General features: G+C 33.8%; 1 protein-coding gene across 1 annotated transcript in view; it reads left to right on the top strand.

Annotated features, from left to right (window-relative positions):
- The first annotated feature begins 3383 nt into the window (after positions 1-3383).
- Positions 3384-14248, top strand: part of Mmp2 (Matrix metalloproteinase 2) — a 335594-nt gene continuing 324729 nt past the window's right edge. Inside the window, exon 1 of the mRNA XM_036369146.2 lies at positions 3384-4711. Coding sequence (XP_036225039.1) covers positions 4559-4711 — 153 coding nt within the window. The 5' untranslated portion in view covers positions 3384-4558. The remainder of the gene's footprint in view (positions 4712-14248) is intronic.

Genomic DNA, 14248 nt, shown 5'->3' with positions numbered 1-14248 from the left:
GTACATTCAGAAATGACAAATTACACTAGTAAACACTGTTTTAGTCACATGAACTTTGCAATGATTTTTATTTATGTTGGTGTACCCTCATAAACAATATATAATAATTTTGTTTCAATCACGTGCAGTTTTTTTGTTACAGCTACATATTCATTTCTGACGTGTCTTTTTTAAATAATTTCTATGCGTCTGTCTAACTATTGCGTTCGACTTATGTACGTTTGTTACATCGCAAATATGCCACGAAAGTGTTCTAACGACCTCGACAGTTTTTGTTATGTGTGTGCAGAATTATCTTTTAAATCTCAGCATCGTAATTTCACGTCTTTAACTGAACAGTGCTATTTAGACTATTGTGGATTTCCTGTGAGACATCAATATAAGTCCTGTGTTTCACATAAATGTTTTGTAAACTGTGTGAGACTGCTATTAAGTTGGACTAAACAAAAACCCAGACATGTCATTTGTTGATTGACCAATGATTTGCTCCGAACTAAAGGATTATGCAAGTGATTGTTTATTTTGAGAAAAGGCAGTACAACTAAGTCCAAATACACTGCGCAGAATCGGCTGTCTTCGGCCAACAGACCCATACTACATAGTAAAAATAAGTCATACCCAATCGGCAAAGTGTTATGATTTGAAGATAATGCTAACCCATAAATTTATTGAGTGATAAATGTGCAATAGTGCAATGGGAAAATTATTCTTTTATGCTTCGGCAAGCAGTGGTCGTAATTTTTATATTCTTGCAACATGCGATTGTTTGTATTACCTAAAACTAATCAAAATAGATATAGGTTTATATAAATATAAATGATCAGGATGATGAGACGAGTTGAAATACGGGTGACTGCTTTCCGTCCGTCCGTCCGTCTGTGCAATTTAATAAATTCGGTTTATTCGAACAATGAATGTTGAGTTTTTTCGCAACATTTTTTAATAGATATAAAGTTTAAACAACACCTGGGGATATTTCATCTGTTTTGATTAGCATTAACTAGTTGCAAGAGTATAAAATGTTCGGTTACACTCGAACTTAGATCTTCCTTAGTTATTTAGCAAAAGGTTTGGCCAACACCAGAATGTATTTCCCCGGCTTTGATCCTTTCAAGTTGTAAGAACAGACATAGAAATGTTCGGATACACTCAAACTTAGCCCTTCCTAAGTTGTTATTATTTTTTTCTTATATTTATATTACCCTTTAATTGGATCGCTGTTAATCAAAGCGAGGAAAGTTTTACGTATTTCAATCATAAGAGTGCGTAAGAAAGATACGGTCATACTTACTCAAAAGTTTCGAATAGTGATGTCAACTCGGCCTTCAGAAACTCAAAGAAATATGTATGCACGTATGTATTTCTTGTGTGTTTCTGCCGTCATTAACATATGATTTAACTGATGGCTACTGACGGCGAGCATAGGTAATTAGTAAACAAAACAAAACAAGATATGTACATATACATAAGTATATGTAAATGTCAATGATCTGCATGTAAAGTAATTTACAGTACTACCTATAAAGGGCAAATTAGAGTTACTGATTCCACCAAGTTTGATCTTTGGAAATAATGTTAAGAATATACTGGATTACAAGTTATATTCCTTGAGTCCAAGCATAACCCCTCCCATTGAATTCTCAAAAGAATAACCAAACTTAGAAGCCTTGAAGTATGAAAAGTAGTACGTAAATGTGCTTCTGTTATTTTTTTTCCCCTAGAGTTCTTTTAATATTCTCCTTTAATTTATCATTGATTATGCACATTATCAGTAGATAATAAATTTATAGGAAAGACAACATAATCAGTGTGTATATATCGGCAATTGTTAACTTGGGTATTTCCATAAAACATCATGAATAATTTCAACTTTTTTTGGAAAGCTAAGAAATCCCATATAATATGCACGTCATGAATTGATTATGCAAATAATAAGAATTATCTGTAATTGAATTAAAATTTTGTTTCTCTGAAAACTGGGTTGTTACTGCTGCCACAACATGATCAACGAATTATTGTGACTATGTGGTATACAGTGTATACTCGCGTTTTATAATATTACTCACAAAACGCTGAAATGAGTGAATGAAAGTGAGAACAACTCCGATGACCAATTTTATTTCCAATAGCCATATGGCGTAAATTTCGGTTTTATATAAAGTAGACACATCTCCAGTTGCTCAGACCGTGTTCACACGAGAGTTTTTTTTTCGCCCAAACATACGAGTATATTTTGTAGGCGCTTTGTGTTCTTGTTGGTAACAGTTCGCGGGAAAACTTTAGTATACCGTCCCAGGCTTTCGGGGATAAAATAGGTATGAGCGGATAGAGGACAGTTACAACCCTTTTGCTATTGTCAGAATTAATAGAATTAACAATAATTTAATTAATGAATTAAACTATTTTTGCACTATATAATGTAAAATAAATATGTACACGAATTAGTTAAGTGTTAGTGGATATAAAAGTAAAAAATATAAGTGTATAATTCGTTTGAAATCGAAAGAATGCGTACTTTAAATAGTTGAAATTTTCAGCTTTAAACGTAAATATATATTATATTTTTGATCTGGAGGATCTCCTCTATCCGCCCATATCCATTTTATCCCCGAAAGCCTGGGATGGTATACTAAAGCCGACCCCAGTTCGCTGCTACGCAATGAATATTTACATTATGTACGGAAAATTGAATTTTATTATATATTTTTGTATGTAATATGCAAATATACATAATACAATAGAAACGTTTTAGAAAAAGCTGGATAGAGATAAAATTAAGCCTTTAGATTAAAAATATATACAATAACTTGAGATAGTGATTAGAAAGAACATTGCCAGATTCAAGCTGTCGGACTCAAAATAAAATTTGCCCATAATAAGCTACAAAAGAGGCTGTGTGTGAACGCAGTCCCACTTAACTTTATACAAAGCAGCACTGGCGGCTTCTATTATGATGTGGTATATGTGATCAGCCGTTCACGATCGGGAGTGGAATTGATTACGCATTCTCGTGGTAACATAAGAAATGCATACATTTGTAAATACCATAACAGCTGAGAGAAGCTTCTCTTACGAATTCAATTGAGTGTGCGGAGAGTTGCTTGCTTGTGCAATTTGTTTTACGCTAAATATAAATATAATGTTTTGTTTAATCATTTATACAGAATGAATTTACATACTTATATGCACATATGAATACTTATATATATACATATGTTAGAATATATTACTCTATACGTTGATTGAATTGCGTTTATACGTGAGAACGAGTGTTTTATTTTTGTTTATATGCAGCACGCGAGCGGAGTCTCTGAGTGCGAACGCCTGAGTGGGTTCGAGAGCCGTTGCTTGGTTCGAATAAAAGTGCAGTAAACACAGTTTTCAGTTTCGATTTATACGCACGTCGTGTTGTGCCCTTGCAGCTGTTTACACTCTGTGAACTTGTTTCTTTATTAATCAATTTCTGACACTCATTAGTATTGCATAGAAAAAACGAAATCAACGACAATAATCGAACTCTACTTTGTCGACGGAAAGTGTTTTTATAATCATAATTCCACCAGCAAATGTGAATTCGACTTACGTGGGGTGGAGAGCACAGTGATTACATTCATACAAATGTGTATCTGCTAATGTCTATGGTATAATTGCAACCACACCACTATTCGATGCGAATGTATGGGCAAATTTCAAATTCTTCAAAATTTGATGTTAATTTCTGTGCGTTATCGGCTCACTACGACGACCTAAATAGGCAGTTCGCTACCATACTTCCTCGAGTACATTAGCCTATGAACTGAGCAGAAAGCTCGCAAAAGCGAACCCCTGAATGTGTGCACTAAGTGCTTAATGAAAAAGTAAACCACAAAGAATAAAAACATAATTATTTGAATGAATACAAATCGGCGGCGACGTCCAAAGTAGTGTTTGTTGTGAATCCTTCACTTTGCGTTCCTTTATGTCCCTCACTTCCGTTGCGTGCAACTGCGCATGTGTTAATTAATTGGTGTCACAGCAAATGCTGACTAACGTTGGCCATTTACACAAAAATCTGAAAATAAGAAATACGTTTTATTTACAAGTATTAAATAATGCCATGATACATCATAAATTATAGGAAAGTTAGATTATAATTAAGTGCACCGTGTTTAAATGTAATAAGAAATTCACTTCGTTATCCACATTCAAAGCAAATCTAAACAAAGTTTATGAGAGTAAATTCAGTGTATGTGTAAATTGAAGAAAATATATACAGATGTACATATACAATTTTCCTATTTTTCTTTGTTTAAACGGCCTTTATTTAAAATATTAAAGTAAGCAGTTTTGCAATTTTCTACGCGTGTGAGTGTCAAAAACGCAATCACCTCATTAGGAAACCATCAATATATTTTTAATCTATAATTGCGATTAGATTTGTTTATTGACAATTCGAATTCCTTTTAATAAATTGTGCATAATTACGTATGTACATACATTCTGTATACATAAGTATAAGAAATTAAGCCAACAGTTGTTCACAACTCAACACTGCCTTCGAAACAAAAGAAGTGTATTAATGAAAAAAATGTTTCGAAATTTATCAATTCCTATGCCGACTATAATCGTTTTGTTCTTAATAACGGTTGAGCTACTTGCGTCGACGGAAGGCGTCCCGCGTCATCATCAGTACGCCAACAATGGCAAATCAGCTGTTTCTGAGGATACAGTGGTAAGTGCAAATATTTGTTATATATTAACCGCCAACGACAAATCAAGTCATTAAATTGCTACAACAACATTCAATGAGTAAGTTTATTGAACTCATGTACGAATGTTTGACCGCTTGTGACGTATGTATGAATTTTTGTATGCCTTTATTTCCCACCTTTCTTCTACGAATGACGCGCCTTTTCTACTTAAAATATATAATATAAATACATGTATGTGTATGCAGTTGTTTATGGCGCCATGCTGTCGCGTTTTTGACTTATCCTTTGACGACGTTGTCGCCCATACGCGCAACACTACTACATACACCACGCATACCTAGATGACTGCATACCCTAAAAGAACAGTGATAATCATTTTACCGGTCATTTGACAGTCACAGTTGAAAATGTTTTGTCGGCACGTAGAAGAAAGCTTACACATTTTTTTAAGGACAGTGTTCCAAAACTGATGTGAACAAACCTATGCTTGTGAGTTTGCATCTCTCTTTAACTCATCGGTATTTGGAATTGATTAACTATGTAAATAACTGTCCTGCCCATTCTCATGCCTTTTACTGAGTCATTGCTGAAAATTAGCTAAAATGTGTGTATGTTATTACTATAAATCTATTACAAATGAAAAATAATTTTGCGCAGTAGATAATGTAGTTTTGATTTAATAAATTTTAAACTTGTTAATAAAGTAAGTTATAACAATATATTTAAAAATAAGAAATGAAATGCATCAAAAAAAAAGAATGATATAATGAATTACGAAAAAATTGTTTCTTTCCTATTGCGTCCATCTTTCTCCAATTTATGGATATCTCATAATTGAAAAATGTTTAAATAAAAGTGGGAATAACCTAAAGATATAGTTTTATTTGATACTTATTTAACTTACGGATATATACGAGGAGTCGTTGAAGCTACTCCTGGATGCTCATTTCCCACTAAATCACTCTGCTGAAGAAGTGCCACTGGGGGAGCTGCAGGAGGGCTGTACAGCCTTCCTGGACCAGCGCAGGAGGTCGGGAGAACTTCTCGCCCTGAGGAAAGTGCATCTCGCCGCTATGGTAGGAGTTCTCACTGGATAGTGTCCAATGGGCACTTATGCGGTACGGCTTAGAGTACTACCCGATGCTAGTTGCCAAAGCTGCATGGAGGAGGGCGAGGTGGAATCATCTCGGCACTTTCTCCTCCAATGTCCGGCTTTCGCTAGGCTGAGATTGAAATATCTCGGCAATCATCGCTTTTGGCGGACCTGAATACTTAGCCGATTTGGATATTGGCCGTCTTAACAAGTTTGTTGCAAGCCCAAAGCGTTTCGTCGACTTATAAGGGTCTTTTGATCTGGATTATAGGAGTTTTGTAGGTATCACAACGGACCGGCATCTTAAGCTGTCCAAGTGGGATCCTTCTTGGGATCGACCTCCTAACCTAACTTACGGATATTATACTTAAAAACTCCTACCTTTCAATTAAATTTATACTTTAAACATAAACATCAAAAAAAAATTTTCTACAGCAATACTTTTGGTAAATCGCAAGGGATAACAGCTATTCTCGAAACTCCTATGGAAATGTGTGCTCTCTCTTTTTGACGTTACGAGTGTATTGGTGAACCCATCAGCAGTTTGTTGTAGGGTTGTTTTGACTCCAATTTAATTTTTTACTTCTATGTAGAATATGCGATATTTACTTATTTTTAAAGTGTATGTTTTTGAAAATTTCGTACCTTAATGCATTTGGAATGAAAAGGGATTAAAAAAGATGTACATATGTATTTCTCTCTGAAAAACTCTAACTAAAAGCGCGAAAAATTTAAAAATCAAAAACACAGTTTTTTAAATTATTTATTATAAACTTGAGATTAACATCTTTCTTCTATCCAGTATTTATGTTTAAAAATTTATTATTTATTTTTCATCCGATTTTTACATTAAAATTTATTTTTAATTTTTCAATACGGTACAAATACCGTACAAATCTCAAAAGATTAAAAATTTTAAAATTATTTTTAATTAAGACGATTTTGCTTGACTATAAATTTATAAACTGTTTTTGTAAGTCCTAAATCAAGTCTAAGAAAATAATATCAACTATAAAGAAATCCCAGAGCTCAAAATCATATCTTAAAATTCTTACCATCAGAAAGAAATATATTCCTGTCTAATCACACCAAAGTATATAAAATTTTCTTATAGGAGTAACCATAAACATATGTACATATATATATGTATAACTAAAATCATTCTTTTCACCAGTAGCAGCAAGCAAGAAATCTTCGTATTTGAAACACAAACTTCGGTGCCCTCCCAGTGTATTTTGAGTTTTTGACCTGAATCTGATGAGTCACTGCCAACTAATACCAAACGAGTTCAGCCGAATGATGATTAATGTGTCCTTCTCCTTATAAAGGTTTAACCTTTGTTAACTTATGACTTTTCTTCAGAGGTTAATACAGTGTTGCGTGGGTACATCTTTCGTCAATAAGACAATGTCATGTGATAATTCATTAACCGCAATATACCGGCTTTTTTTAAAATATATACTTAAATTCATGATAATGACATTTAAAAGGTACAGTGTTACCTTTAACCACCATATGTATTCAAGTTATAACCAAAATTAAAAGTCAATAAGTAGCTAGCAGATAAGTGGTGTATAAATAATAGCTTCGATCTATTTTAAGGTTTTCATTTCATTAAGTACCTAAAATCTGTCAGATGTGTTGTCATAACGGAACATTTAATGTTTATAGTAAAGAATAAATACAGAATACGATTTATATTTAAAAATTCGTCGGAAAATATATCTACTTACATATAAAAGCATCAAACTAAAGAACCCTATCTGAAAAACTTTGCGTGCATATTTTATTTCTTTTAAAATTTAACAATCTAAAATATAATAGTTCATAGTCAAGATATAAGTGGACTCTCCCCCTTATATTATGGTCAAGATATACGTTTTTATGCCAATATTTTGTAGTTTGTCTGTTATTTTAGAAAAAATTCTTTGCCATTTAATAAACTAAATTGGTCTCGAACTCTTTCCTAAAAAATAAAAAAACAAATTCTTATAATTATTAATAGATTCATGCAATGCAATCTTTTATACTGACTTTAATTCATCCGAAAATTAAACTTTTTTCTAAGTTCCGACTCACACACTAAATGTTAGCTTTGGTAAATTCTTGTCTGACCTTTAAATTCTTTGCTGAAACGAATTGCTACTTGGGCAGACATCATATGAACAGCTCTTCTTATGGCATGTCCTCCCAATGTTCATTTATTAACCGACTTACATATATAAATTTGTCTTTACTTGGTTGAAAGAAATTACTGTATATTTCGAAGGTGTTGTTTGATCAAAAAGTTGTCTTTTCCAGAAGTTTTTTGTTGACAGATTACGGTAGTTTTGTCATATTACCAGTTTGTGGATATTTTCTATTATCAGAATGCTTAACATTTTGGACAATTTTTATGACGAGAAAATACCTGCTTTAGTTTTGGCCAATACTGTATATATGTACTCGTATGTATGTAGAGTTCATTTATAGCATTGAAAGATGGAGACGAATGTATATATTGCTTTAACACTAATACGAGCACATTCCATTAAGATTGCTCTTATAAAAGTGGTCATAATTTTTATCGCTGTTGTCATAATGATTTGTTTGCCTTGCCGTTGTGCTGCTCGAGTGCTTGGGACCATTTCCATTTTCAATTTCCATTTTTATCGCAAATTAAGAGCAACGGGAATGAAGTCACTGGCACTGTTCAAAAGCAAGACACAGCAACTATACGACTAGTAATCCCCATGCTGCTGTCGCATAACTAGTAGCGGTGGTGCGCACACCACTTGTCGGTCCGTTGCCACTTTTCCTTTTATTTTCGATCATCAAATGCACTTAAGATGTATAACAGCCGAACAAGTAGCACTGCTGGAGTGCAGATGTGTAAGCAACGGGAAGAAACAACAGGAGGAACTGCTGATAAAAATAGAAATGAAAAATAAGATTTGAATCGACCCGAGTCACAGTTGAAAGCATTGTTGATCAAAGTGCATGCTGCGTATACACATCTATGTATGTATCCATCTATTAGTGTTAGAATCTCGCACCTTTCGATTTTAACTCGGTAAACCCACGCACCACAAAGATAACTCTCAGATCTTGAAGCCCATCAACGTAAGAACCTTTATGCAATTTACTTTCTTAATGTATGAAGAATTATTTGCAACTCTACGTATAATGAAATAAGTCAAAAAGAACTTTGATTAATTTTTTTGCAGTTACATATGTTATGCTATATTATGTTAATGTGTATGTATATGTAAATATAATGTAACGTTTTTATCAAGAAAACTGAGTCTGTATCGGGTGGGTCGATGTCACGTGATTGTACGCCAGCGGTGGTATCTATAAGAACGCTCTGTATAAGTACAATTATTAAATTTATAAATATTACTTTCATATTAAACATATTAATTAATCAATAGGCAATATAAATTCTTAAAAAATATTTCGCAACAAAAAAATATAAAAATAATCTTCAAAAACTCATAAAATGTTTAGGACGGAACGATTTTTTTGAAACTTTATTTTGGTAAATTTTTCAGTTAGAAACGTTCGCTTTTGTTGGACGAAACTACTATACCTAAACAAATGCTGTGCCGTTATTTAGATGGCGTTCACATGGGGATTTTTTTTGTCGCTCATTATCGGCAAATTCTCGTTTGGTGTCGCTCTGTGCGTTCAAACGAGCGAAAAGAATCCAGCAATGCAAATCTAGCTTTTCTGTCATTCCTTTCCATAAAATTTTCGCAAACGTTTGCGATTCGGCTACGCGACACATAGAGCTTGTGGCATATTTCATTTGTATGTTGGTATGGTGGACTCATATTTTGCTTACAAGGAATTACAATGAAAGTGGTAGAACAATATTTAGAACAACCCCTATTAATAATTTCAAAGAAAAGTTTTGACGGGAATTCCATATTCCATCAGAATTTATTGAATACCCGCTATTATGGGGAATTTTTAAAAACCCGCAATTGTTTTTCTCACAATTTTTTTCTATTTATTATCAAACATTAATTAATTAACACGATATTTGAACTAAATCATCATCAAACAACCGGTTTGGGCGACAAAAGAGTCCGTGTGTGAACTGGGACTTTGTGGATATACAAATATGTTTGCAGGTGGTCGTAAACTTATGCTTTCAAATAGCAGAATTGATAAACATGTTTATTTATCCATTTTCAAATAAAATTTGCATTCCAGTAGCAACATGACAATATCCCTAAATACACAGCTAATGAACTTGAAATGTGGATTCTCTACAATATATGAAACATTTGCTCATACCAACACCGACAGGAACTCGTTTGGAAATCGATAGCCCTATCTGAAAGATTAGATCCGGGCACACAAAACTTCATCGAAAAGTATCCCCTGAATTACGTCGTAAATTGGTCGAATATACACTAAGACGCTTGGAGTTACAAAAACATCTGTTACCATACAGAGTAGGAAATAGTCTGTAAATGAATTTAGGTATATGTCATTATTAGTCATATTTTTAAGTTTTTGTGAATTATTAATAAAGAACAAGTATGGAAGGGTGTATTAAGTCCAACCCTCAGGTGTTGGCAAAACTTTAAATTTAGAAATGTAGCGAAAAGGTTCAACTTCTTTGACGAAATGGGGAGTGGATTACAATCAAATTTGGTATCATATTTACTTATTTTGAAGGTCATAGACTCACTTAGTTTTATTACTATATGTTACTTCCCGGCAGCGAAAATTTTACTAAAGTCATGGAGGGCATAGAAATGGATGGACTGATTGCATTAATTTTTGACATTGCTCAGGTATACTTGAGAACTTATTTTCAAGCCATTTTATAAATACTTATATAAATATAATCATTTATATGGAGTAAAGTCAATCCTGAATATCAGTTGTATGTGGGCTAAGGCAAGTTTTCGCCCGATTTTATCCATTTTAGGCACAAAGATAAACTGTTATTAGAAAAACACGCTTTCTTAATTTAATGACCAATATATGTGGTATAAAGTCAACTGGTAGATCAAAAAGAAAAAATGTTAACGTCGGTAGCACCGAACCTACAATTCACAAATACAATAGGTTCTTTAGAAGAACTTGATTCCGATCATTCAGCCTATATGACAGCAATATGCTATAGTGATTCGATCTGAGCAATTTCTTCGGATATTCTATTATTGCCTTTGATAATGATCTGTTCCAAATTTCGTGAAGATATCTCGTCAAATGCAAAAGTTTTCCATACAAGAACTTGATTCCGATTGCTCAGTTTGTATGGCAGCTATGTGCTATATTGGTCCAATATTGGCCATTCCGACAAATGAGCAGCTTCTTGGTGAGAAAAGATTATATGCTAAATGTTAGATCGATATCTCAAAAAATAAGAGACTAGTTCGCGTATATAAAGATGGACGGACAGCCCGACGGACATGGCTAAATCAACTCAGCTCATCATGCTGATCATTTATGTATATATTTTATAGGGTCTCCGATGTTTCTTTCAGGGTGTTACAAACTTCATGGCAAACTTAATATACCCTGTTCAGGGTTTATTATTTAAGGCAACATGGATTATTATTTAAGGCAACAATGGAATCTCCGAAGAAATTGTATCTGATCTATACAATATATCGAATATACAGCTGTGTTCATAAAAATAGCAGTGCTCATGAGCTACAACTTTAAACTTAATTTTATATATTAAAAAGTAAATGAATGTTCACAAATATAATTTTGTTTTAACTTTGTGATTATTTTAAACAAAAACACATTAATTTATTATTCAAAATGTTGTTAATTTTTTTTACATTATTAATTTAAACAAAAAAGTGCTGTTTACAGCTGTTCATAAAAATAGCAGTGAGTAATGAAAACAGTGGAATTAGTTGAAAAAAACATTGTGGAACTCCAAAAAACTATTTTAATTTGTTTGCTTGGGTTAGTACTTAGTCGTGTACCCATTATTTTTTATTATGGCCTGGCAACTGCGAGGCATAGAATCCACCAAGTCCTGGCAGCGCTTGACAGGGATCCGCTCCCAAGATTTTTGAACAACCTCCCAGTGCTGTGATCGAGATGTTGGATTTTCATTTGCAACGTATCGTTTAACATCTCCCCATAGGTTTTCAATTGGATTTAAATCCGGAGACTGCGCAGGCCATGACATAAGATCGATCCGCTTTGATGCCATCCAGCTTTTGACTACTTTGCTTGTATGTTTGGGGTTGTTATCTTGTTGAAACGTCCATTTTAGTGGCATTTCCCAATTGGCATAAGGAAACATAACATTTTCTAATATGTTAACATATACAGATCGATCCATGATCCGATCAATCATGAATATAGGGCCCACTCCACTGTAAGAAAAACATGCCCATACCATAACACAATCCGCCGTGTTTAACTGTCTTCAAAGTGTACCTAGAATCGTACTCTGTGTTAGGTGGACGTCTGACATATTGTCTGGAGCCCTTTCCACCAAATAACACAATTTTACTTTCGTCACTCCATAAAATATTTTGCCACTTTGTAATGGGCCAATTAAGGTGACTTTTGGCGAACTCCAAACGTGCTTTGACATGTCTGGTGGCTAACAGTGGAACTTTTCGTGGATGGCACGCTTTGAGATTTTGTTCTTTAAGACGTCGCCGAATAGTAACGCCACTAACATTCAAGCTTAAGTCATTTTTTATCTTGCTGGACGATGCAAAAGGATGCGCCCTGCTATATCGCACAATAGATCGGTCCTCATGAGGTGTGGTTTTACGTTGGATACCACGATTTTCGGGCATTTCTTTAAAGTTTAAAGCATTATGAATCATTTTAGCAGAACATCCACATATTTCTTGGATGTCTTTATATGTTTTTCCCAGGTTTCTTAGTTGCACTATAATATTTCTTTTTTCAGGAGTACAATGTTTGCCCCTGCCCACTAAGTTAAAAAATATAAATTTATTTTAGTGTTTTATAATGTTAATAATAGTCACTAACACAAAACCACTTACTTTTTATCTATTAAACATCTTAACAAAATTTTTTTGGCTTATCAAGATACGCACTGCTATTTTAATGAACAGCCAAAGACTGGTGCTTCTAGCAAAAAGAGTTGTTCATTTGCTTAAATCTCGCAAATCTAACGGGATTTTTTCGTTTCTTCCTTATACACATTCCATTCTACGAAAACAATGCGTAGACGTTGGAATAATTGTAACGGAACTTGAACAAAAATAACATTACTTGATTGCATTTCTCGCACTGCTATTTTTGTGAACACAGCTGTATATAGCATATATTGAATCGGATGACTATAGCATTTGGTTCGATTTAAGCAATTTTTGGTCACAAGGTGGAATACTTTAAACGTATTATTCACGCAAAGTTTTACGCCGATATAATGATTGTTGCTTGATTTGCATAGTGAAAAGTGAAAAAATCAGATGAAATTTAAAATGGTTTTATACGGCAAATAGGCCTAGTTGTAATCCGATTTCGCCCATTTTCGTACTATAACATAGAAATATGAGGAGAATGTTATGCACCGAATTTTGTTGAAATCGGTTAAGCAGATCCCAAGATATGGGCTTTCACCTAAAATTGAGCAGTGCCACGCCCACTACCTAATTTTGAACGTTGTTCCTATAAAGTCATCTCATACCATCCTAGAGATAAAATTTAATGTTTCTGGCGTGTTTAGTGCTTGGTTTATCGTGCTTTTAGTATTTTTTAACGGTACCGTTAATTGGGGAGTGGGCGGGATTTTCACTAGATTTCACACTGTAGGTAGAGGTGATAAAAACTTTTGCTTCCACTGAATTTTTTTTTATATCTTTAGCCGTTAAGGAGATATGTACATTAAACTTATTAGGAGACCACGCCCACTTTTAAAATTTCTTTAAACTCTTGATGCCTGTCCCTAATGTGATCCTGTATGCCAAATAGCAGTTTTATATCTTATGGTGTAGGTTAGTTATGGCAATTTATTTGTTTTTGATTAATGGCGTTTTGTGGGCGTGTCAGTGGTCCGATTACGCCCAATACCAACCGTCTTAAGGTACCTAGAAACATGTGTACCAAGTTTCATAAAGATATCTCAATTTTTACTCAAGTTACAGCTTGCACGGACGGACGGACAGACGGACGGACGGATTTCAACTCGTCTCTTCATCCTGATCATATATATATATATAACCTTATATCTAACTCGATTAGTTTTAGGTGATACAAACAACCGTTAGGTGAACAAAACTATTATACTATGAAGCAACATGTTGCGATAACTCGATTATACAATTTTATTCATCTGTATTTGAACATACAAAATACATACATACAAAAGTTATACCTATTTTGACATTTATTGACCAATTTTGTTTGCTATAACCCCAATAATAGGTTGGGCCCAGGAGCAATATAGTCTTCTGTCACAATTTTTTACTCAGTTTTGCGTCACAATTGAATCAAATGAAGGCAGAATCAATTG

Source organism: Bactrocera oleae, chromosome 4 (assembly GCF_042242935.1).
Source record: "Bactrocera oleae isolate idBacOlea1 chromosome 4, idBacOlea1, whole genome shotgun sequence".
Taxonomy (NCBI): Eukaryota; Metazoa; Arthropoda; class Insecta; order Diptera; family Tephritidae; genus Bactrocera; species Bactrocera oleae.
Note: the sequence above shows the minus strand (reverse complement) of the source record. Positions and strands in the feature narration are given on the sequence as shown.